General features: G+C 43.8%; 1 protein-coding gene across 3 annotated transcripts in view; it reads right to left on the bottom strand.

Annotated features, from left to right (window-relative positions):
- Positions 1 to 1876: 1876 nt before the first annotated feature.
- The window catches only part of cuedc1b (CUE domain containing 1b), a 160827-nt gene continuing 136757 nt past the window's right edge, over positions 1877 to 25946 (bottom strand). For all 3 annotated transcript variants that reach the window (XM_048557401.2, XM_048557402.2, XM_048557403.1), the window contains exons 3-11: positions 21628 to 21755; positions 20284 to 20410; positions 19583 to 19754; positions 17128 to 17220; positions 14042 to 14134; positions 12154 to 12247; positions 6425 to 6483; positions 5565 to 5634; positions 1877 to 3206 (exon numbers count right to left, since the gene is read on the bottom strand). In XM_048557401.2, the coding sequence (XP_048413358.1) occupies position 3206; positions 5565 to 5634; positions 6425 to 6483; positions 12154 to 12247; positions 14042 to 14134; positions 17128 to 17220; positions 19583 to 19754; positions 20284 to 20410; positions 21628 to 21755 (837 nt within the window). In that variant the 3' untranslated portion in view covers positions 1877 to 3205. The remainder of the gene's footprint in view (positions 3207 to 5564; positions 5635 to 6424; positions 6484 to 12153; positions 12248 to 14041; positions 14135 to 17127; positions 17221 to 19582; positions 19755 to 20283; positions 20411 to 21627; positions 21756 to 25946) is intronic.

The following is a 25946-nucleotide window of genomic DNA, read 5'->3' as shown; positions in this document are numbered from 1 at the left end:
TGTTGCACCATCAAGAACGAGAATCTTTTCAATGAACAAGCGGCCCTCACATACCAGCAAAGGGAATAATGCAATTTAACAAATTAACTCACAATCAACTACAATATGTTTGATCTCAGCAAAGATGGCACAGTTTGTGTACTGCTATTCACCTGTACATTTACTGGTTGTGAAGACACTTTTCCTTTTAACAGTGGTGCTTCTAATTCTTACACCTCACTGAATATCCTGAATCAGTTGTAACAGATTCCATGCTGTGACTTTACACCAGGTACAATTCCTGTCTGTTTACATATAAGTTTAAAAAAAAACTTTGCTCTCATTTCATACTTATTGCATTGGTGTAGTAATGATGATACATTAGAACCAGACCCTATTGGGACTGGTAAAGATACAGTACTGTCAAATTCAGCATATGTTGCAATGAAAATATACAGTAGGGTGTAACTTAGAGGTAGAAGATGTGGTCATGTCCTAGGAAGGAAACTCCAGGCTTTGCCCGATTTCCTGACGGTTCTTGAATGTGCAGTTTATTTGGTAAAACTAGCAGCTGTTTATTCTTTTCTTCTAATAATCACTCATAAGACATGATGCTTGAGAAATAGGACGTACCAAAGCCTGTTCAGCATTATGCCAACACAAGGTTAAGTGTCGTTGGGGAAGTAGTTTAAAGTGGCATATACTTGTGACTCCCTTACATCTCTCCCCCCTACATCCCAATAAGGTCAGGCATTGGAAGCTGTCCTACATTCAGTTATCTGAAGCTCCTTCAGGAACACTTGCCAGGGTTTCCATGTATTGCCGTTGACCCAGCTTGGGAAGAAAGTTGTGACGTTGGCAAATAGTCACCATTCAAAATCAGAAGTGAATACTCCCTTCTGACAGCGGAGTTAGTTATTGTTCTTCCCACTACTGCTCACTGTTACCATCAGAACAAATCATTTACAATAATTCGCTCACTCCCACTGGCCCGTTCTAAAGGAATAGCTGTTTTAATATTAATAACACTCTGAAATAGATTCTACTCTTGAAGAGGTCAGAGACAGGAACGTGACTGCAAGTAGTCCAGGCCAAGCACTCTGTGAACCTTGTACAGAACCCATTTACACACGCATCTTTATACTTGACCTGAGCTCTTCATGTTCATTTAATGTTGTACAGCAGTCTCATTCATTTTCTTTCCAATTTTACATATGCACCAGCTGCAATCTGTTGTATCAAACGCTCCCATCCCCTCTCTCTGACGTATATGGGAATCAGCAGACTTGACAGGTATTAGATGAGGGCACATAATAAATGATTCCTGTGAATTTCCTTGAGATACTTTAAAATTATTTATAATAAAATATGAAATTTTCCTCCAGTCTCCCAAATTAATGTATCAATCTCTGAATAGTTTCTTTCCTCTGAATATGTTGAATGAAAGGGTGGTCTATGATTTAAAACTGTTTCATTTGAGAGATGCATACCACATTTTTTAATTCACTCTCTTACGAAGTGTTTAACCGGATAGTCGGTATAACACAAGTGATATACTGGTTAAAAAGAGGGGAGTTGCAATGGATTCTATCTGAAGTAAGATCCTGAACAATGAGGTCTAGATTTGCAGATATATTTCATGTGCTTTCTGCAAGTCTCCTCAAAGTGTGCTGTAATATTCATGCATACAATCTTTAAAGAAAAGCAACATTGCGAAAAATAAACAGGTTTATTCCTAACAAATGTAACCCTTTTACCAGCGCTAAATTCCATTATTTTAATACTAATGCCGGGCAGGTAAGAGTTTTCTCCGTCACCACGCGCAGTAGCATTGCAAATTTCTTCACAACATCTTAGCTAGCAATTCCAAACAAGTGAACTTTACACAGCAATTAGAGAATTTCATACCTCATCATTTTAATTCCTTTTCCTCCTCTTTTTTACAATGGTGAAAAGGTGAATAAATGACCCGTTGACAAATTCTTGCTTAAACTGTGAGCAGCTACAAGGAGATATACAAGACTCCTTCTTTATTACTTTTTGTCTGAGTCCTCCTTAAAGACCTACCTCCTTGAGAGCCTGGCTATGGTGTTTTTGATTCAATCAATTTGATTGCACATCTGTCTCCCCGTTACATGATTGAAGAAAGTGAACAAATGGGTCATATTCAACAGGAATATTAGCAAAACTGAACAGCCAAAGCCCCAATACTGAAGGGAGAAACAAAACTAATTGGATTTTCTACCAGTTTTTGATTTTCCATAGCTCAGGCCGGCTCATGTGAAAGAGTTAAACAGGATACTGAAAGCATTAGCAAATTCCTCATCGGTTTAAACTGCTGTGTGGGTTATGTTCCTCACAGCACACATGTCCACACAGTAATAGGGCAGTTTAAACTGTGGTTTATATGTTGTACAGCCCCTTTCACCATAAGCTGCAGTGATCTGTTTTAATATTTGTATTCTGCTAAATAATCATTCTGGCTGAGTGTCCAATTGGTGTTTTTGCAGTGGGTGGGATTGTGATTCAACATTACAAAGGCCCCAGTAGCTCCTTATCCATCGATGTTTACCATGACAATCAGACGGTTCTTCATTTCAGTCCATCCTGTTCCACTATAATCTAGTATTTCTTTAAAAAAAAGGAAAAAAAGCACGAACTGGCCCGGCAATTACAACAGAAACATTTACATAATCAAATATGTTCCGGCTTATTGAATGGGCCTGTTAATTAATACAGTATATCATTAGGCACGCAACAACCTAAACGACATCATTTGACAGTGAGCTAAGGAATTGTGCTGCCTACTTGAATCAAACAGCAGCCCAAATGGAATACAATTCAATGCCTGAAGTTGGCCTCTTCTATCAAAAAATATTGCCATACATATAGTTAAAAACTAGGCTCAGCCCTCTACCAGTTGCTCTCAACCATTGTGAGTCAGGGTTAGGATTATAGCAAGGTCTGGATAGAAAAATCTAGACATTTATAAATTTGATGAATTAAACAGAGAATTAAAGATAAAAACATGAATACACCCAAACCCTGCACTTACAATGGTGATGGATGGGTATCCCTTGATTTTTTTTCCATTTAATTGTGCCTTATTCATTACAGAAGTTATTAAAAAGCAGATGAAGAGATGCCACCAACTTCATCTGTAAAGAATAATTGTCCTTTTGCTTAATCAGTGAAAGCAGCTCCTTCAGCAGAAAAGGTGTCAGCATCTGTAGGTAAAGAGCATCCGAAAATGTGGTTAAATGTTAAGCCAAATTATGATATAATTCACTTCATATATATTTAATCAGAGATAATAGCAGACAAAGAGATTAACTTCATTTTTGAGGATTTAATAATGCTGGTTGAAATACAGATTTCACAAATTATTAGTTTTCTCCTGTTATGCAAAGAAACTGCATAACACTTAACTGCATCTCCTCACTTTTCCTGTTTGAAGATGTCATGCTGGTTACCTGGGAAACAGGGGAGGCCTCCAGCACGAGCTGGGGGAGACACAAAGAATGGCAACTGAATATTATTAGCTTTTCTGATGAAGGGTCTAGGCCCGAAACGTCAGCTTTTGTGCTCCTGAGATGCTGCTTGGCCTGCTGTGTTCATCCAGCTTCACACTTTGTTATCTCGGATTCTCCAGCATCTGCAGTTCCCATTATCTCTGATACATTATTATTTGAGTAGTTAAATTTAACAGATTTTTCTTTCAGAAACTCACGGCCCATGGTAAACGCTGCCAGCGTGACTGGAAAAATACATAATTGATAGCCAACCTGTGGTTAGCCTACATCAAGCATCGGTTAATAAATGCCTGTAGGATAATGAAAGACTAAGACAGACCCAGGGAGCTACAGAATATGCCCAGTTTTGAGGTATCAATAAACAATGATTGTCTGCAACATCCAACACTTGATGATGATACAATAAGCATTTGGGAAAGCTAGTGAAAAGAAATCACATCCTCTCAAAATGAAGAAAAGTCAGAGGGTGGAACTTCAAGATAGTCAGAACCGCAGAAGCTGGAGTCAGAGGTAACACAGTGTGGAGCTGCAGGAACACTTCCTGCTCCGGGTAGTAAGGAGTCTGAGAGGTAGGGAAGGCAGGTGCTGGAATACCGAAACCCTCCTGCTTCCAGCCAGAATTAGGCATCCTAGGGCTGACCATCCTGTCCCCATGCCAACTGAGGGCAGCAGGTGCTGGAATACCGAAACCCTCCTGCTTCCAGCCAGAATTAGGCATCCGAGGGCTGACCATCCTGTCCCCATGCCAACTGAGGGCATCAGCAGCCAAATGAAGATCACAGAACAGCGTTAGGTTGGCTCTACTGGGATTGACACTGGGCCTGTCGCTACATGCCATTCACAACTGCAGCCAAGCTGTGGGCAGCTCATCATCTTCATGGGTTGGGGAGGCATGTGGGGCTCAGCTGATCAAAGTGCCGATGAGTGACTAAATTTGCTGAGAGTGCAAAGATGGTCGGCAAAGTGAGTTGTGAAGGGGACATAAGGAGCCTGCAAAGGAATACAGAAGGTTAAGTGAGTGGACAAAGATTAGGCAAATGGAGTACAATGTGGGCAAGTGGGGAATTGTCCATTTTAGCAGAAAGAAGAGAAAAGCAGCATATTATCTAAATGGTGAGAGATGCAGACAGATCTGGGTGTCCTAATGCATGAATCACAGAATACTGGCATGCAGGAATAGTCAGGAACGCTAATAGAATGTTATGATCTATGGCATGGGGAATTCACTGCAAGATTAGGGAGGTTATGCTTCAGTTATATAGGGCAATGTTGAGTTCACATCTGGACTGCTGTGTACAATACTGGTCACTGTACTTAGGGGAAGGATGTTAACACAGTTCTGAGAAGGGCTACTAGACTAATACTTTGAATGATCAGACTGCCTTATGTGGAGAGGCTAGGAGTTTAGAAGAGTCAGTGGTAACTTAATTGAAACATATAACGTCCTGAGGGGGTTTGACTGGAATGATGTCAAAAGGATATTTTCTCTCGTGGAAGAAACAACAACTAAAGGTCTTAGTTTAAAAATAAGGGATTGCTCATTTAAGGCAGCGATGACAAAACATTTTATTTCCCTCCAAGAGAGTTGATGACTTTTTGCAGTTTCCTTCTTCAGAAGGCAGTGGATGCAGATTTTTTTTAAAGCAGAGGAAGCTAGATTCTTGATTACCAAGAGGATGAAATATTGTCAGGGATATGCACGAATGTAGAGTTGAGGTTAAAATCAGATCAGCCACAATCTTATGGAATAGTAGAGGAGGCACATAGGGCCCGGTGGCCTCCTCTTGTTCATTGTTCACACGTTTGTAACCACAACAGCCGCAGTAAATACCTCCCATCTGCATTCAACTAAATATAAATAACATACCATTTGCGCCCCCTTCAACCAATAACGTGGGTGATTCGTGAAACTGTTGCTCCAGCTAATTGTTTTCCATATTAACACAAGAGCTTTGTGCGTCCAGAGATCTGTATAGTGATTGGCCCTTTATCCCACTCCCCACTCCTGCCCAGAAGTTGACATTGAAACAGATCCTTTTTTTTTAAGCTTACCAGGACTGCCCATCCTCATTTTCTTCATCTTCTTCCTGTAGGGGCTGCTTCCTGAACTGGATATCTTCATCTGAAAGAGAAACACCAATATGTAGTATAGCAGAGCAGCGTTGAGGGGGAAAATGTGTTACTCCTGCTCCTCTTTCTCGTGTTCTTATAAACGAGTGAAAATAAACTGGCAGCCAAGTCCTGTAGGAAACATACAAATAGAATCAAAATTCTGCAGATGCTGGGAATCTGAAACAAACACAGAACAATGCTGAGAAACTCGGTGGGTCTGTTAATGTTTCAAGTCTAGTTTGATTCTTTTTCAGAAGATGTAAAGAAGAAGAATCATACCGGACTTGAAACTTTAACTCTATTTCTTGCTCCACGCACACTACCAGACCTACTGAGTTTCTCCAGCGTTTTCTGTGCTTGTTCCTGCCGAAGCCATATCTCACTCAATACCCCACCTTCCTGAGCTCCCATTCTAACTCTAAAGATGAAAAAGCTGCCAAAATTTACATTTTGATCTGCTTAAGCCACAGTTAAGCCAAGCTGTTCCTCTTCCTATCTCTGCTTCTAATTTTAAACTCTCATAAATCATTTTTGATGACAACATGGTCCTCGCGTGTTTCCAAGCCCAAAGCAAGCAAGTTTCTTGCCTGCTGAAATTCTGTACCATAACACATTCCCTTGCTGCAGGGCAAAAATCAGAGCAAATCTATACCCTGCTGTTAGCTGAGAGGTAAAAACAACTTCCACATGCATCATACCCAACAACCGAGGGCTACATTGGATAGACCCCGTGCAGCTCGCCTTGACAATTCCATGCCCTCCAGACATATGAAAAGGTTAAAGCATGCAGATATCCTTACCACAAGAATTCCCTTCTACATCATCGAGGAGGTTAGCTGTTGAGGCTGCAGTTCCGAGACTGCGTTGCCGGAGGAATGAAGGAAAAACGTTAAAATAGTGTAATTCACGGACATCTATGTAACAGTTATTAATTACGCCTGTACAACAGCAGCTAGTCTCTATCCAGCTAACTGCACTGTAAAATATAATCACTCTTTATAAAGTTTAATATGCAGTGTTGTTTATTACTCCTGCAGACAAACAGGGTCTGACACAGTACGCTTCTTACCAGCTTCCCACTGATGTTGCGTGCCCAAATGCAGATATTTTTAAATCAACCTGTTCAGGCAAACTACAACACACCTCCAGGACAGGGAGGACTTGAATCTGGGCTCCTGGCTCAGAGGTAGGACATTACCACTGCACCGCAAGAGCTCCACGTCTGAATATGTACTGCTTCCTCGAAGTTGGTCCCACCTATGCTGGAATTGATGGCTCATTCTCCGGACTTCTGCTCCTGTAGCAACAGGGCTCTGCTCGCCCAGCAACATGGATTTCAGAAGATTAAAGGCTAAAGTGGGGCTAAAAGCAGATGTTATTGCTGATAATAAAATGTGAGGCTGGGTGAACACAGCAAACCCAGCAGCATCTCAGGAGCACAAAAGCTGATGTTTCCAGCCTAGACTCTTCTTCAGAGAGGGGGATGGGGTGAGGGTTCTGCAATAAATAGGGAGAGAGGGGGAAGCGGACCGAAGATGGAGAGAAAAGAAGATAGGTGGAGAGGAGAGTATAGGTGGGGAGGTAGGAAGGGGATAGGTCAGTCCAGGGAAGACGGACAAGTCAAGGAGGTGGGATGAGGTTAGGAGGTAGGAAATGGAGGTGCGGCTTGGAGTGGGAGGAAGGGATGGCTGAGAGGAAGAACAGGTTAGGGAGGCAGAGACAGGCTGGACTGGTTTTGGGATGCAGTGGGTGGAGGGGAGATTTTGAAGCTTGTGAAGTCCACATTGATGCCATTGGGCTGCAAGGTTCCCAAGCGGAATATGAGTTGTTCCTGCAACCTTCAGGTGGCATCATTGTGGCACTGCAGGAGGCCCATGACGGACATGTCATCTAAAGAATGGGAGGGAGAGTGGAAATGGTTTGTGACTGGGACGTGCAGTTGTTTATTGCGAACCGAGCAGAGGTGTTCTGCAAAGCGGTCCCCAAGCCTCCGCTTGGTTTCCCCAATGTAGAGGTAGCCACACCAGGTACAATGGATACAGTATACCACATTAGCAGATGTGCAGGTGAACCTCTGCTTAATATGGAAAGTCATCTTGGGGCCTGGGATAGGGGTGAGGGAGGAGGTGTGGAGGCAAGTGTAGCATTTCCTGTGGTTGCAGGGGATGGTGCCGGGTGTGGTGGGGTTGGAGGGCAGTGTGGAGCGAACAAGGGAGTCACAGAGAGAGTGGTCTCTCCAGAAAGCAGACAAGGGTGGGGATGGAAAAATGTCTTGGGTGGTAGGGTCGGATTGCAGATGGCGGAAGTGTCAGAGGATGATGCGTTGTATCCGGAGGTTGGTGGGGTGGTGTGTGAGAACGAGGGGGATCCTCTTTGGGCGGTTGTGGCGGGGGCGGGGTGTGAGGGATGTGTTGCGGGAAATGCGGGAGACGCGGTCAAGGGCGTTCTCGACCACTGTGGGGGGAAAGTTGCGGTTCTTGAAGAACTTGGACATCTGGGATGTGCAGGAGTGGAATGCCTCATCGTGGGAGCAGATGCGGCAGAGGCGGAGGAATTGGGAATAGGGGATGGAATTTTTGCAGGAGGGTGGGTGGGAGGAGGTGTATTCTAGGTAGCTGTGGGAGTCGGTGGGCTTGAAATGGACATCAGTTACAAGCTGGTTGCCGGAGATGGAGACTGAGAGGTCCAGGAAGGTGCGGGATGTGCTGGAGATGGCCCAGGTGAACTGAAGGTTGGGGTGGAAGGTGTTGGTGAAGTGGATGAACTGTTCGAGCTCCTCTGGGGAGCAAGAGGCGGCGCCGATACAGTCATCAATGTAACGGAGGAAGAGGTGGGGTTTGGGGCCTGTGTAGGTGCGGAAGAGGGACTGTTTCATGTAACCTACAAAGAGGCAGGCATAGTTGGGGCCCATGTGGGTGCCCATGGCCACCCAATTTGTCCGTAGGAAGTGGGAGGAATCGAAAGAGAAGTTGTTGAGGGTGCGGGCGAGTTCGGCTAGGCAGATGAGGGTGTCGGTGGAGGGGGACTGGTCGGGCCTGCGGGACAGGAAGAAGCGGAGGGCCTTGAGGCCATCTGCTTGTGCTTATTGCTGCTTGTGCTGGGGAGGAGGGAGGGTCAGAATTTTAATTGGCATGGTCCATTCAAGCATGTGTGACACATTGACTTGAGGGAAAAAAGACTGAGCCCAGAACCAGGAGCCTTGGGGATGGGGAGAAGAGACAGAGAAACAAAGAGATGGCAAGAGTGGAGGTTAGGGAGTGGTTGAGGAAACTGACAGCTGCAGGAGCATCATGGGGGAACAGAAGGCCAAAGGACAACTTGATACTTCAGGCCCAGCAGATAACAATTCATCTGATCCTCAAAGCAAGACAGCAGAGGATTAACAAATCAACAGATGTAGGATGGGGCATTCCACTCCCGTACACCTCAGATGTCCTCGTTTTAAAAGGACCGCAAAATCCCCCCCTCTGTGGTTGAGAACGCCCTTGACTATGTCTTCCGCAATTCCCGCAACTCATCCCTCACACCCCGTCCCTGCAAAAACAACCAAAAAAAATCCCCCTCGTCCTCACACACCACCCCACCAACCTCCGGATCCAACACATCATCCTCTGACACTTCCGCCATCTACAATCCGGCCCTACCACCAAAGACATTTTTCAATCCCCACCCTTGTCTGCTTTCTGGAGAGACCACTCTCTCCGTGACTCCCTTGACCGCCCCACACTCCCCTCCAGCCCCACCATATCCGGCACTTTTCCCTGCAACCGCAGGAAGTGTTACACTTGCCCCCACACCTCCTCCCTCACCCCCATCCCAAGCCCCAAGAAGACTTTCCACATCAAGCAGATGTTCACCTGCAGATCTGCAAATGTGGTATACTGCATCCGCTGTTCCCATTGTGGCTGCCTCTACATCGGGGAATCCAAGCGGAGGTTTGGGGACCACTTTGCAGAACACCTACGCTCGGTTTGCAGTAAACAACTGCACCTCCCAGTTGCAAACCATTTCAACTCCCCCCTCCCATTCCTCAGATGACATGTCCATCATGGGGCTCCTGCAGTGCCACAACGATGCCACCCGAAGGTTGCAGGAACAGCAACTCATATTCCGCTTGGGAACCCTGCAGCCCCATGGTATCAATGTGGATTTCACAAGCTTCAAAACCTCCCCTCCCCCAGTGAATCCCAAAACCAGCCCAACTCGTCCCCGCCTCCCTAACTTGTTCTTCCTTTCAACTATCCCTTCCTCCCACCTCAAGCCGCACCTCCATTTCCTACTTACTAACCTCAAGCTGCCCCCTTGACTATCCTCTCTGGACTGACCTATCCCCTCCCTACCTCCCCATCTACACTCACCTTTACTGGCTCCATCCCCGCCTCTTAAACCTTTCTGTCTCCTCTCCACCTATCTTCTCTATCCACCTTCGATCCACCTGCCCCTCTGTCCCTATTTATTTTAGAAACCTCTCCCTGTCCCCCATTTCTGAAGAAGGGTCCAGGCCCGAAATGTCAGCTTTCGTGCTCCTAAGATGCTGCATGGCCTGCTGTGTTCATCCAGCTCCACACCTTGTTATCTCGGATTCTCCAGCATCTGCAGTCCCTATTATCTCAGATACCTCAATGAGCTTAAGAGTGGGTCCAACTTCTCCACTGGATATGGCCACAGTACTGCTGGACTGGTATAAGGTTTGTCCATTTACATCTGAAATCAGCCATGACACATACGGATTTCTATGCACCTATTACACTCCACTCTGTCTTCCTTCGTCTAATGAACATATTCATGTTTCTGTCCTTAGATGAATCACACAAACCTTCAACGCTCATGTGCCCTCTTAATTGCCAAAATACTCATTCCTCATCAGAAACCTATATCTGCCTTATAAACACAATCTGTTCAGCACAAGAATACTGCACTCATATCTGGCGAGAGTCCAACAACACCTTCCTCTAAATAAGGAAAAGCTGGTTGTCTGGCACTTAATTTATAATCTCCAACTGTTGCAACTTCGCTCGTTTCTCTCTATATATTTTCTGCTACGATGCTGATTGCTGCTCTGAATTTTCTCCTGATTATCCTGTCTAATAAACCAACTTTCTCCTCTTCATTACTGAAATTGAGACGGATTAAAATCTTCTGTTCCAGCTCAGTCAATTCCAGATCTTATTTTTCTTCAATCTTCATTTCTGACAAACCTCAGGCTAATGTACTTACCCCATCTTTCACTCTGCTCACCAAGAAGTGCATGAGGGAATAAAGATTTACCAGGATCTGGGGAAAAAGTAAGAGCTGTGGGACTAGCAGGAAAGTAAGTTGTGCAGGAGACTAAGAAAGCTACAAAGGGATACAGATAGGTGGGCAATGAGTGCGTAAAAGTCTAGGGAAGGGAGTATAATGTGGGAAAACAAAGTCATACAATTTGGCAAGTAGAATAAAGTAGTATATTATCCTAATGGTGTAGAACGATAACGATTGTAGAACTCTGAGATGCAGAGATTTGGGTGTCCTGGTGAATGAATCACAAATGCAGGTATGGCAAGTGATGAGGAATAGATAATAGAAGTTACGGTTTATTGCAAAGAGAAATAAAGCATAATTGGGGAGGTTACGTTTCAGTTATATAGGGCATTGGTTGAGACCACATCTGGAGTACTATGTACCATATTGGTCTCCTTATATAAGGAAGGATGTGAATATTTTGGAAGCATCATTCCTTTTTGTTGTTTATTCCGCGTGGACCTATAAGGTTCCAGCATGGTAGACACTTCGGCAACTGCAAGTCAATGCTGGGAACAGCACTGACTGCAGACCCTTGAAATTTTGGTTGGGAGCAGTTCAAGGAGGATTCACTGGAGTGATATCCAGAAAGGGCAAGTTGTCTTGTGAGTAAAACCTGGGCAGATTAGATTTGTGTCTGATAGAGGTTAGAACAGGAAGAGGCGATTTGATTGAAACACGCATGATCCTGAGGGGTCTTGACAGGCTGGATGTGGAAACGATGCTTCCTTTAGTAGAAGAATCTAGGAAGAAGGTGCCATTTAAGACGGAGATGAGGGATGTTTTCTCACAGCAGGGTATGAGTTTTTGGAACCCTCTTCCACAGAGGCAGTGGAAGCACAGTCTCTGAATACTTTTAAGTTAGAGGCAGGTAGATTCTTGAGAAGCTAGGAGGTGAAAGGTTATCAGAATGTGGAGTAATCAAATCAGTCATGAACTTATTAAATGGCACAGCAGGGTGAAGTGGTTAAATAGTCTCTTCCTGCTCCTAATGCGTACATTTGTATTGATCGAATAATTCACCCAAAGAACTGGTACTGGCCAAATGTGGCCTCCAATGCCATATGATCCCTGCTATTGTCCTACACTGTGGGCTTTAGGCTGAATGTTTAGTTTTCCAATAAGGAAAACATACAGTCAAACAGGAATCCTGATTTTCCACAGCACATCTATCAGTTACAAGGCTGCTGACTGAAACTGGGCCCTTGACCCATCATTCTTTACCATCACAAAGAACTATTAAGGATACGTGTGGTGCTTTAAGGAATGCTTTCGCTTCAACTTCCTCATTTTTGTCTTCTCAGAGAATGCTCGGGCCAGCTCGAAAAGTTTCTTCCTTGTCGCTGAAAAATACAAGCAGTGGGTCAGGCCCCTCCTGAGTTTGAGATCATTATGGGTGAGCAGTTATGCTAATAATTATGTCATCAGTCACCCACAAACAATAACTGCATTTTTAGGCTGCAGTAAATATACAATTGACAGCTAGAAATGACAGATTCCAACACAGACTATTCAAAAACCATTATGAAAAATATAACTTTTAAACTGTATAAATGAATCCTATGCAAGGAAGACTTGTGGTAGCATCCCTACATATGGGTCAGAAGGGACAAGGTCCCACACAACTTGGTCGGCTACAGAAAGAGCTGCTGTGATGCAGTTCAAAGGGCTGAGAATCAGTCATAATCCTCCCACCACGTACACACTATTCTTCAAAAAGATAAAACGTGTATATGTGAAGATACGCTTTAAAAAAAACCCCAGATCTTCCACTTTGGCAGATTTAGTTTTACTGTAGAGACCTATAAAAAGTTTATGAATGGCTAAATGTGGTGTAACGGGGTTTTTAAACAGGGTACTGCGTCCAAAATGTTAGCTCAGCAACGTCTCTGGCCTGGAAAACGTATTGAACATTCATCCAGTGGTAATACAATAAAATAAATTCCACTGAAAACAATCTTTGGAAAGATTTTTTGAAAATGATATTTCAGCTTCTACCTTAATCCAATATGCCTTACCCAATCTTTATCTCATTCTGAGTAAAACGTTAAGGATTATTAGTGCTTTTTAACTTGTTGGTTTGCCATGCAAGAAAACACTTCAATGTGACTGCTTTCTCGGCGCACAGCAGCAATAATGCCACTGAGCAGACTATCAGTTGTTTCCAAGGCAGAGTAAAATTGGAAAGGGAAATTCACACCAGACAGATTGCCTGATCCGTTCTCGAGGTCATTGGCGAACATGTCAGTTTTCCACTGATCACAAAAAAATCCTAGTGCAAAAATTGGGAAGGTGGTTGAGGTCATTGTCATGGACCTGGAGAGCAGCTGAAATGACAGGCATACAGATACAAAAAAAACATTGGAAATCTTGCATTTTATGGTTCTGCTGCTGGCAGCAACTTGGCCTCAACATTTTTTGTTTGGCCGCACTGACCCACAAAAACGAAGAAGTTGTGTGCACTTAAAGAGCCTTAAAGTTGATCCAGTGTCCATCACGCTGGAGCCTCCACTCTGCAGTCCCTAGCGCTGCCTTTAAATTTGAACTCTGATTGCTTGTTTTGTGACCTCACTGTGTCCAGCTGTAATTTTTACACTCTATAATCTCTCACTCTGGATTTCCCAACCATCAGAAATAGGGTCAGTTGGGAGAAACTATCTGTTCCCCTTAATATCTTGACAACTTCGATCAAATCACCTTGCAGCAATTGGAATGAGGTTATCCAGGGAGATCTCATAGAATATGAGTTCCCTGATTGGAGCTGTTATTCTGGTTCAATCAGGGAGCCCTGGCTGACAGATGTAAAAAGGAGTGCCAGGGGTTCTGTTCACTGAGTCGGCTGGGTCAGTGTCATGTAAGGGTAAAGAAAGGATGACTTGGCCATGGGATACTGGCCTCTTAACCTTTAAAGGAATACAACCCTAGCTTGTGTCCAGGTATCACGTTGAAAACAACACCTTTTTAAATGTAAGGGGAAGGTGAACAAGTATTTGAGGGGGGGGAAAAAAAGTATGCTGATACAGTCAGATACATTGTGGTAGGAGATGGTGTGGAACGTGTTGCTGGATTGGAAAGCCACGCACAGGCTAGTGAGGCCAAAAGGTGAAGTACTAAGTAATGATCTTAGATGGACTCACATTTTCCCATGTGTTTCAGTTTGTCCCTGAACATCGCATCATCAAATACTAAACTGCTTGCTTCAGCAACACCAGAGGTACCAGGTTCAACTGCTGCAAATGGGAGACAAAAGTGTTAAGGTTTTGCTTCCAGATATTTTCTCATCACATCCTTTTGGCTTTTCATCAGACCACAGCCATCCATGTCACCAGCACACAATCCACTGCAGACATTAAATCATTCTGTAATGACTGGTCTTAAAAGTAATTTAATACTTATTTTTATTAATTCAAGGGACATGAGCATCATTGGTTAGGCCAGCATTTCTTGCCCATCCTGATTTATACTTGAAAAGGCGGTGGGGAGGAACCTTCTTGAATTATTGTACTCAGTGCGATGTACGTACACCCATGGTGCTATTAGGACTATCAGGATTTTGACCTAGTCACACTGAAGAAATGGCAACGTAGATCCAATTGTGAGCGTGCAGGTGATGGAATTCCCAAATGCCAAATGACCACAACCTTCACACAGTACAGATCACAAGCTTGAAAGATACTACTGCAAGAACTTTGCGAGTTGCTACTGTGCACCAGTAGTGTACCGAGTGCAACTTTTAAGTTGGTGGATCGGTCCCGGTTATTAGGTCATAAGGCATGGGAGCAGAAATAGGCTATTCAGCACATTGAGCCCACTCTCCCATTCACGGTTGATCTGATCATCCTCAACTCTTCTTTCCCGTGTTATTCCCATAACCCCTGATTTTCCTAATGATCGGAAGTCTGTCTATCTCAGCCATGAATACGGTTAACAACCCAGTCTTGACAGCCAGCTTTTGTAAAGAATTGCACAGATTCAGCACTGTCAGAGAGGGAAAAAGTTTTCATCTCTTTCTTAAATGGGCGACTCCTTATTCTGAGGTTATGGCCTCTTGTCTTACGACTCCCCCACAAGGGGAAACAACCTCTCTACATCTACCCTGTCAACCCCCTTAAGAATCTACGTGCTTCTATAAGGTCTCCTCTCATTCATCTAAACTCCAAAGAGTACAAGCCAAACATCCTCTGCCTTTTTGCAAGAAAATTCCTTCATACTTTGGATCAACACAGTAAATCTTCTCTGGACTGCCTCTGAAGTCAGTATATTTCTCCTTTGATAAGATCATTATTTTCTACCTGTGATGGTCAAGCTTCTGAAGCTGCACAAATCCAGGCATCACACTTCTGACTTGTAATTAGTTTTATTTTGTTAGATTAGTTTGCAAGGCTAAAGCAGAACAAACTGAAAAATAAGATTTTGTAACCTGGAATTTGTCATTAATTCTGCCCAATTCACCTTTAATTATTTCATTCAGTAAAATTATTGCAAAATGATATACCACTGCAATAAAGCAAAGAGAGCAACCAATTTGCGCACTTCAAACTGCCAGAAAAAGTTTGAGCAAAACTCCTATCGAGTCAACTGTTGGATGTCCAAAATGTCTTCCGAGCCAAGCCCTGTTATCTTAAGTCTCAAAGGGCCAGGCTTGTAGAGGAGGACAAAGGCACTCTGAGGCTTTCCTTGGTGTGCCAGCATTGGCACTTTAAGACTGGTAGGAGCTGGTACCAAGTGTTTGAAGTGGCAGCAGTGTGTCTGTCAAGCTGCCTAAAGTCAGGGAGAGTAAGAATTGTCCTCTCCATTTGGTTTAGAGGAGACAGTGTTAACCACTGAGCTATAGCTAATGTTCAGACAACTAAGTCAAGAGACTTTCAACTGTGGTTCATAGTCCCTTGAAAATGGAGCCCCAGGTAGACAGGATAGTGAAGGTACTGTTTGTTATGCTTCCATTTATTGGTCTGTACGCTGAGTACAGGAGCTGGTTGGTCATGTTGCAGTTGTACTGGACTCTGGTTAGGCCACTATTGGAATACTGCATTCAATTCTGGTCTGTCTGCTATATGAAGCATGTTGCCAAACCTGAAAGGGTTCAGAAAAGATTCACAAGGACGTTGCCAGGGTCGGCGGGATTGAGCTATAGGGAGAGGCTGAAATAGGCTGGGGCTATTTTCCCTGGAGCACTGGAGGCTGAATGCTGAACTTGTATAGTTTAAAAAATCATGGGGGGCATGGATAGGCTAAATAGAAAAGGTCTTTTCCCCAGAGTGGGGGAGTCCACAACTAGAGGGCATAGGTTTAAGGTGAGAGGCGCAAGATATGAAAGGGATCTAAGGGAGAACGTTTTCACGCAGGGGGTGGTGCGTGTATGGAACAAACTGCCAGCGGAAATGATGGAAGCTGGTACAATTCCAACATCCAAAAGGGTGGGTATTTGAATAGGAAGGGTTGAGGGGGATATGGGCCAAATGCTGGCAAATGGGACTAAATTTATTTACAATATCTGGTTGGCACAGGCGAGTTGGCCAAAGGGTCTGTTTCTGTGCTGTATCTCTCTATGGCTCTCTGAATGACAACATCATTTGGAGCTGGAAGAGGTGAAGGTACCTCTGAAAAACAGGCAGCCAGCATTTAAGTCTTGAGCTCCTTCTTCCCTGAAGAGAAGCCGGACCACAAGCTTGTTCTGCCAAGGCCATGGCTTATTGTGGAATACCCTTAGGTGAGTACCACTTGCTTCCTGGCATCTCCCCTAAAGTTGTCCATTCGTCCTAAGACACAGAAACTGGTTTTCAATCAGAATGGAACCCAATGCAGTTCTTAATCGATGACCAAGATTTTGTACTATCCTCTGGGTGGTGGCAGGTGGCACTGCCATCAATTGTGATGCCCCTCAGTTCCAGGGTGAGATCAGCTATCTCAGCACAAACCAGGCTGCAAGCAATCCTACAGCTATGCAGGTCTGCGTGGCTCAGTATCACTTCTCCTTAACTAGCTCTGCAGGCGCCTGTGTCACAGACAGTCATTAATCCATGTTTCACAGCAGCAGTTACCTTGTAAATGGTCACCAACACTGAACCAAGTGGCTCATCAACGTGCAATTGGACAGAAGAGTGATACAGCAATAAGGCTGTTTGGATCTCTCTAGGCAGCCAGAAGTAAATCACTAAACTCTAATAGCAGCCAATAATAAACCAAACGAATTACGCTGATTGGAAATTAATGGTTTATTTACCTGGAACTGCTGAGGGAAAACTATTGTTGCCAGAGGACAGAGATTCATTCGCACTGTTGGTCTTCGACTTCTTAGACTCGTACTTTAGCCGATCTGGAGGAAGGGGAGATAAGGTATAATGTACTCAGTACTCAAGCTGGCTTTAATTGCAATTAAATTCCGGATCTACCTGCGGGATTAACAACAAACTGTTTCAAATCTGCCACGGATCCTATATCAAATGCCATACCTAGCTGGTAGCCAATATTGGCTGGATTTCGACCCATGTATAAAGGGATACCAGCATTGTGAGAATGTTACAGTTAATGCATAGTGGTGGACTAATGCAAGTTCAAACTCCAAATGTGGGGGGGAGGTTGAAGTCAATTCAGTAATGAAGCTGGAACAAAATGCTTGTATCATTAAATTAACCATGAGACCACTAATTAATGTGAAATTTCATTTGGTGTACTTTAGGAAAGGAAATGTTCCATTCTTATTGCTCAAGAGACTCACAACTTACAACAACATGGTTGGCTCTTAATTGCCCTCTGAAATGGCCTAGCAACTCACTCATTTCAAGGGCAATTAGAGACAAGCTACAAGCTTTGTTCTGCTCAGCAATGTTCGCTGTTCCAAAACTAAATATAAAAAAAAGTCAGGAAGTGTCCTAGCCTTACATTATGGTTTGAGCCAAGTGGATTGACATCCATATAAAGTAGAAAGGATCACCCTAGCTCATCCAGCCCAAACTCAACAGTCCCCACAACATAACAGTCAAGAGGGCTGTGGATTCCGTGACCATTCCACAAGCTGATCAATTGTGAAGGGTAGCTTGAACCCGCGTTTCTTCGTCTTGCTATAATGGCTTTGCTAGGCCATCACAAATGGGCTCCGTGACCGAAGGCCCGGGGGTGGGGGTTAGTGAGGTTACGAGTCCTGACCACCAAACAATGATAGTGAGGGCCAGTTTAGGCGTGGCTTTTGGCCATTCCATGTTCAATAACCCTTGCTGACACTCAATATCCACGAGTGGCAAATCAAAAAAGAGAGTTACCATTAACCTGTGTCTACGGAACCCAGCTTCCAGTAAATGAGGGAAAGTGGAAGACAAAGATGGTCAGAGGGTTTAGCCTCTCATTCACAGAGGTAAAATATTATACTAATACAGGTTCATATTGGTACTAAACCAATATCTTGAATATAGTGTCAGAGATAATGGGAACTGCAGATGCTGGAGAATTCCAAGATAATAAAATGTGAGGCTGGATGAACACAGCAGGCCAAGCAGCATCTCAGGAGCACAAAAGCTTTTGTGCTCCTGAGATGCTGCTTGGCCTGCTGTGTTCATCCAGCCTCACATTTTATTATCTTGAATATAGTGTTTGCTTGTAGCTGCCATGAAGAACAACACCTGTAGGTGGAGCTGTAAGAAGGATACAGGCGGAAAGCTTCGCATTAATAAAGCAACTACCGCTGTATTCTAGTTTGTCTGTAGCTGTTTCCAAATCTGAGGAAACTCACCAGAACAGTATATATACTAAAATGTATGGTACAAGGAGGAATGGCAATGCCAATCGCCGTTCCTGAGTTGCATTAGTCATGCCCCTGGTACCGGTATCAGCTGCAGTGTTCCTCTCAGAATCCCTAAAGGATCTATCATCCCTTTTCAACTCAAAGCACTTTGTAAGGCTGACTGGAGATGCTGAAAGTCTGAGTGGTCTTCACAGTTGAAATTTGACAATGATATCAGAGTAAAAATCATTGCCACATGAAATCTGAAGGGTTTTAGGAGGGTGGGACCACATAGGATTATCGATGTGATTGCATGACATCAACAGCCAAAGCGGAAACTCATTCGAAACAGATTATTTTAACCTGATCAATTGGAATTCGGTGGAAACTAAAATCAGGCCAAGTATAAAACAGCAGATGATCTGAATCTGCCTGTTTTCCACTGAGCAGATTATGTTAAAATGGTGCAAATAAAAATCAACATTGCCTCAGGAAAACAAGGATACTCATATTTTTCCCCATTTCCTTTCTAGGTGTAGAACACCACATCTTCCGCTTCCAAAGGGGGTGGCTATGCCCAGCTCCCACAGAGCAACAGTATGTTTGGCTCCAACTTCCTCTTTGTCCATGGGAGGAGCCTCCGGCCCCTGTCAGCAATTTGCATATCTCAGTTCAACAACAGCAGAGGCTGGATGGTTGTTAGACTGTGGTGGTATGACCAAGTGGAGTCCTAATGCACACATCTTCATATCGAGATTAAAGATCAGCCCAATGTTGCTAGGATCCTTACAAGAAGGGTCATTCAGCATTAACACACAGAAGGACCTCCCACTGGAACTGTGCTTTTCCAGCTTCTAGAGTGAGGTAGGAAAACAGAGAGAAAAATTTGGAGATGGAATGGCAGGTCTTCCTATTTCAGCTACCACAAAGCTACCCTCTCCCATCTTGTGTGTTGTCTCACCTTTTTCCAGTGACTGCAAGAACTCACGGTTCCGCTGCAGCTCCTTCATGAACTCCTCATTCTGCAGGAACAGTGCAATCCGCTCATCCTCCAGGTACTGCTTCAGCTTTCGCTCCTGCTCAAGTGATCCTTGTGAGTCTTGGCCGCTCCCATGATGGCCCTTCTGTGAGTTCTGCCAGGGTACGAGCACATGTTCTCATTAATGACGACGAGTATTACTTCCACAGCAACATGCAGACTGTGCCCTTGTCACCGAGCTCAAGGGTGGTAGCCGGGAAATGCACTGTTTAGTATTGCAGGCCGCAGGAGGAGCAGTCATACAATTACACAGCACAATCCAACTCGTCCATGCTGACCAGATATTCTAAAATTAATCTAGTCCCATGCTCATAACATGCTCTATATTGGGGATACAAAATGTAGCCTGGGTGATTACTTTGCAAAACATTTATGTTCTGCCCCCAGGCTTGCTGTTGCCTGCCACTTCAATGCACCACCCTGTTCCCTGGCCAACATCTCTGTCTCAGGCTTGCCGCAGCGTTCCAGCAAAGCTCAGCGCAAGCTGGAACTACAACACCTCATTTTCTGCTTGGGGACCCTGCAGCTCTCTGGACTCAGTAGTGCGTTCACTATTTTTAACCCTTTCAGAACCATTACCTACAGAACAGGCTTCTTCGTGAGAGAAACAGAATCACGCTCACCTGCACCACATCAAGCTGCTGAGGTAAAATTCGCAGGAAGTCGTCAGGAAGGTTACCGAGTAACGGCGGATTCCAATTCCGATAGCGTACTTTTGACTGGCTCCCACCCGAGCTCTGTGCGTCAACCCTGTGGTCACAATGGAGTAATGAAGAATGTAACTGCAGCTTTGTCACGCCGCATTGTGTAGGCGCCTCATAATATTGCAAAGAATTACAAAACATCAAAACGAGTAGGGAAATGATGGACTTTTTGGGAATAGTCAACATGGCTCTGTGCAGGGGAGGCCTTGTCTCCCTAGTTTGATTTGAGTTTTTTGAGGAAGTGGCGAAGGTGATTGATAAGGGTAGGCCGGTTGACGTTGTCTCCACTGACATTACTAAAGCATTTGACAAGGTCCTTTATGGTAGGCTGGTCCAGAAGATTACATCACATGGTGAGTTGGTAAAGTGGATACAATATTCCTTGGTCACAGAAGACAGAAGGTAGTGTGGAGAAGTGTTTTTCTGACTGGAGATCTATTAACAGTGGTGTTGCTCAAGGATCAGTGCTGTGTCCTCTGTTGTTTCTAACATACGAATATAAATTATGTGGATGAAAATGGAGATGGTCTGGTTAGTAAATTTGCAGACAACACAAAAATTGGAGGAGTTGTGGATAGTAAGGAAGATTGTCAAAGGATTCATGAGGATATGGATCAGTTGGAAAGTTCTTGGAGATATAAAACTGAGGACTGAATGCCAACGACACACCAGGATATGGACATCACTGACAATTTATTGCCCACCCATAACTGTCCTGCAGAAGGCTGTGGTAATCTGGATCATTAACTGCTGCAATCCTTGAGGTGCAGTGCCATCCACAGTGCTGTTGGGAAGGGTGTTCCAGGATTTTGACCCAGTAATCCTGCCAGGCCTTGCAAAATTGTGGGAATACCTACAAACATCCAGGCTCCCCAGAAGAAAAATAACAAACGGATAGCGAAGTGATGACTTCAGTGGTATTGACCATCAGTTACTATTGCTAGTTATGAGCCAAACTGAAGGGGAAGTGACCTCCCTGTTTATCTAATTCTGTAGAGAGGGAGTTGACATTTATTATAAGAAGGATTGCTAAACGCGGCGCATTTTAAGAACCATGCTAACAATGTGACAATTGGTGAATGGTGTAATGTCACTCAAAATCCAGGAGGTGGCCCTGGTGCAACTCTGATGTTCACTGAAATACAGTGTGAATGGACGTGGGACCATTTTTACTGTGCCAGGCTGGCAAAGTATCACTTGCATGAGTCCATGCCCTAAGCCAAGGCAGAGAGTGTGCCTGTTGACTATGATTGTGGTGCTTACCGTCGCGGTGGCACTGGAGGGAGCTGCGGATAACCCTGGTCAAACACATGCATGTCATAGGCAGGAGGAGAGTACACAGGAGGAGGCTCTTCATCAGAACTGTCCGGCTCTAGCGTCCTCTCCAAAATCTGAATGGGGGAGAAGGAGAAAATGTAGGTTATACGCAAGATTTTACCAGACTGCATAATTTTCTGTCCACATTAAAACAAACACTGCATTGTTTCAAACAGCCTTCAGATGCCATTTGCAAATATATTAGTGAAAGGGGCATTTCTAGAAATAATACTCCCTTACTTAACCAACCAAATCTGAAACATCACCAAGAGATCATCCCTCATCTTCTTAAATTAAAGCAAGCACAATCTTCATAAGTTTTCATAACTAATGCCTTTCAAAACCCCAATATCGTTTTGGTGAAGAGGCATTCGATCCCCATCCTAGGGCAATCTACCCTCTCCATTTGTAGTGTCCAAGACTGACCCTAGTGCTCAAACTATGGTCTGATCAATGCTTTACACCTGATGCACTATTTCTTTTGCCAAATGTTCCAGACTCTGAAACAAAAGCCAACAGCCTTTTTGATGACCTTTTGTCCCTGTGTACCAGCTTCAAGTGATTTGAACATACAGACTACCAACTGCATTGCTCCTCTGACAGTTTGTAATCTCTTGCCATTTAAAAAATAGCTTCATCATTCTTGGAGTATCTCACACATCCCCATATTAAACTCCATCCCCTACAGATTTTGCCAACCACCTGGGCTGTCTATGTGGCTATGCATCTTCCTATTGCTACACACAACCATGACAACATTGGGTAAGCGAAAAGCTCCCATATCACTCCCAAAATCTAACTACCATTTATCACAATACTTCTGCAACCGCTAATCTCTTCAGTCACGTTCACACTTCTATCTTTGACATTCTAGTGTCCAGTAAAACTATTACTCCCTCTCAATCCAGACATTCCTTCTGTCGTGGCCCCCACCTCCCATTGCCTTAGGTCCAAAGGATACAGGCTTGAACATAAACGGCAGACAATTGATTTAGCCATTTACTTCCAGATCAGATTGGACCACAAAAAGCACCATTATATCCTGCTCTCATCAGCTCAAAATGGTCCCTACTTCTTAGAATTACCTGGAACCTCTACGGTTTGTTCCGGTACTGCAATCCATCTTCTCCTGGATCTTACATTCTTATCCTCAACAAGTACAAGGGGATCACAAAATCTTTCAGGACAAAGATTGAGAACACCTGATCGCTTACCTCTACAGATTACTCCCACCCACCAGACCAAACATTCCCTGGAATTCGTTAGGTCCTCTCCCATTTCTCCAAGCCTACTGCATCGAGGTGTTCCACCTCTTGTTCTCATGATCGCTTTTGTTCTAAAAGTGCTGACCGTTGCTCTAATCACCCCTCCTCTCTAAAAAGACAACTTGAACTCTCCATTCTGACAATCAACCCATTTCTTCTCTAAAGTTGTTGGATAATCTGTCAGTTCTCAAATCTACCATCACCTTTCCCAGGATTTCTTATTTGATTCAGTTTCATTAAGTTTCTGCCCCTGCCAAGGGTGCTGAAGCGGTTCTTAGCCAAGTCACAAATGACTGCCCATGAGACTGTAAAAAAGGTGAATCTCTCCCCACCCAGTCTGCAGTCTGGGTTACATCAAGCTTCTTCGATGCATCTCCACTATTGTCCAACACACACACAGTTCTGAGGAAGGGTCACCAGACCCAGAACTTTAACTCTCTGCTTTCTCCTCCACAGATGCTGCCAGACCTGCTGAGCTTTTCCAGCAACTTTGTTTTTGTTCCTGATTTACAACATCCGCAGTTCTTTTGGTTTATACGAATTTTAGAATTCTCATCTTTGTTTTCCGTGACATCGTCCAACTTCATCTCTATAATCTTCTCCAGTCCCACAACCTTCTGAGATACCTGCACACCTTCAATTCTGGCATCTTGGGCTTTCCTAATTTTAATCACTTCACCATTGGTGGTTATGCCTGCAGTTGCCTGGACCCTAAAATTTGGGAGTCCCTTCAAATCCTCTGTTTCCAGCTTTATGATGCCCATGAGAACCAACCTCCTTGACCAACCTTCTGATCATCTGACTCAAGTCCTCCTTATGTGATCTGATATCAAACTGTGTGATGCCAAGGCATGTTAAAGTTATTATGTTAATGTTGTTGTATAAATAAGTTGTTGTTGTCTTTTAACAAGAAATGTTTGCAGATGGATCAGTAAATGATAATAGGAATATCGGAACTGGGAGTAGCAGTAGGCCATTCAGTCTTTGGAGTCTGCTTTGTGTTCAAATAGATCATGACTGATCTTCTACCTCAATGCCACTTTTCCACATTGTCCTTGTTACATTTGTACAGCACAGAAACTCAGTTAAACCGACCAGATATCCTAAATTAATCTAGTCCCACTTGCCAGCATTTGGCCCATTTCTCTCTAAACCTTTCCTCATCATGTAACCATCCAGATGCCTTTTAAAAGCTTCAATTATATCAACCTCCACCATTCCCTTTGGCAGCTCATGCCCTACACACACCAGCCACTGCGTGAAAAAAGCTGTCCCTCAGGTCCCTTTTAAATCTTTCCCCCCTCACCTTAAACCTATACCCTCTAGCTTTGGACTCCCCTAACCCAGGGAAAAGACTTTATCTATTCACCCTATCATCATTTTATAAACCTCTATAAGGTCATTCCTCAGTCTCCAACACTCCAGTATCCTCTGATAGTTTTAATATCTAAGAATCTATTAATCTCTGACAGGACAGTACTCAGCATCCACAACTCTTTGTGACGAAACATTCGAAAGATTCACCACCCTCTGAATAAAAATATCCCTTCACATCACAGTCCTTAATGTTCTAGCTTTTACTCTGTTACTGGGTTCGTTGGTTCCAGAGACGCCTCTTTGCCAGCCAGGGGACCATCCTTCCTGTAAGGACTGCGTATATTCAGAGGAACAACCTCTCATTCTCCTAAGCTCCAGGGAACAAAGACCCAATCTGTTCAACCCTTCCTCACAGGACAATCCCACCATCCCTAGGATCAGACTCGTGAACCTTTGTTGTCCTCTCTTTACTGCAAATATATCATTTCTTAGGCAAGGAGAACAAACCTACATAAAAATATTCTAGATGCGGTCTCACCAAGGTTTTAACTAATCGCTGTGAGACTTCTTTACTACGAAGTAACATTCCAGGTATATATACTATGAGCCTTCCTAGAAGCCAGCTGCAACTACATGTTAGCTTTCATGTCAAAACTCTGGGGCCCCAGCAGATATCTGGGAAAGACCACCTGTTAAATCCTGATGAGAGAATATTCCCTTTATATCTGCCACCTGTCTCCAAAGTCCCAAAAAATTTGCCAATATATGTCTTCAGGTTACGTTCGGTTCTGCGCATGTCTATTTTTCCAATTAATGCCTGCTTGAAATCCTTGGGGATTTGATTTTAAATTTATTTCTACTGAAATATAAGCATATTAAGTATTCCTTTCCAAAGCCCCAGGCTCATTAAATTCAAATCAGAAACCCAGAAAATAATTGGGCCACATTTGTCTGGGCCTCTGAGCAGGTCACGAAACTGAACGTGTTTTGAAAGCTATGTTTTGTACACTCATCCAAAGCTTAGTCCCTACTTCAATACTGGACATTTCATTCCAGCAGAGCCCCCTGAATATTGAGAATGTGAAACAAGAACAGCAAAATACTGATAAAATACCATAAGTCAGTCTGTTAAAGCTCTGTTAAAGAAACATGGACTATGACATTTGCTGGAATTGGTTAATGCTAATTTGCTAACCCAATCTTTGTCCTTACAGATTTCTGATGAGCCCACTGTGTACTTCCAACAAATTAAGTTTTTGTCCAATCTCACATGGTACTCACTCTTTGCACAAAAGAGCTTTCTGGTACCATTCCGAAAGCTGTTGTAAACACTTTTTAATCCTGAGTATTGCTGAAAAATAGACATGCTATTGCAGCTTTACATCTTGCTCTCATCAGGACAGATGCACGAATGCCAGATTTCAAAGGAAGCAATACGTGATACTACATGGGGCAAATGGTGCTGATTGATTAGTCAGCTCTACTGAATTTGATTCTTGGGACATAGGCTTTGTGGCTAGGCCAGCCTTTATTGCCCATCCCTTTATTGCCCCAAGAAGATGATAGTGAGTTGCCTTCTTGAACCGCTGCAGTCCATTTGGTATAGGTACTTCCACAATGCTGATAGCGAGGGAGGTACAGGGTCCTCTGAAAATGAAGGGATGGCAGTATACTCCCAAGACA

This window comes from Stegostoma tigrinum, chromosome 27, assembly GCF_030684315.1.
Source record: "Stegostoma tigrinum isolate sSteTig4 chromosome 27, sSteTig4.hap1, whole genome shotgun sequence".
In the NCBI taxonomy this organism is placed as follows: Eukaryota; Metazoa; Chordata; class Chondrichthyes; order Orectolobiformes; family Stegostomatidae; genus Stegostoma; species Stegostoma tigrinum.
This window is presented reverse-complemented; position numbering and strand designations above follow the sequence as displayed.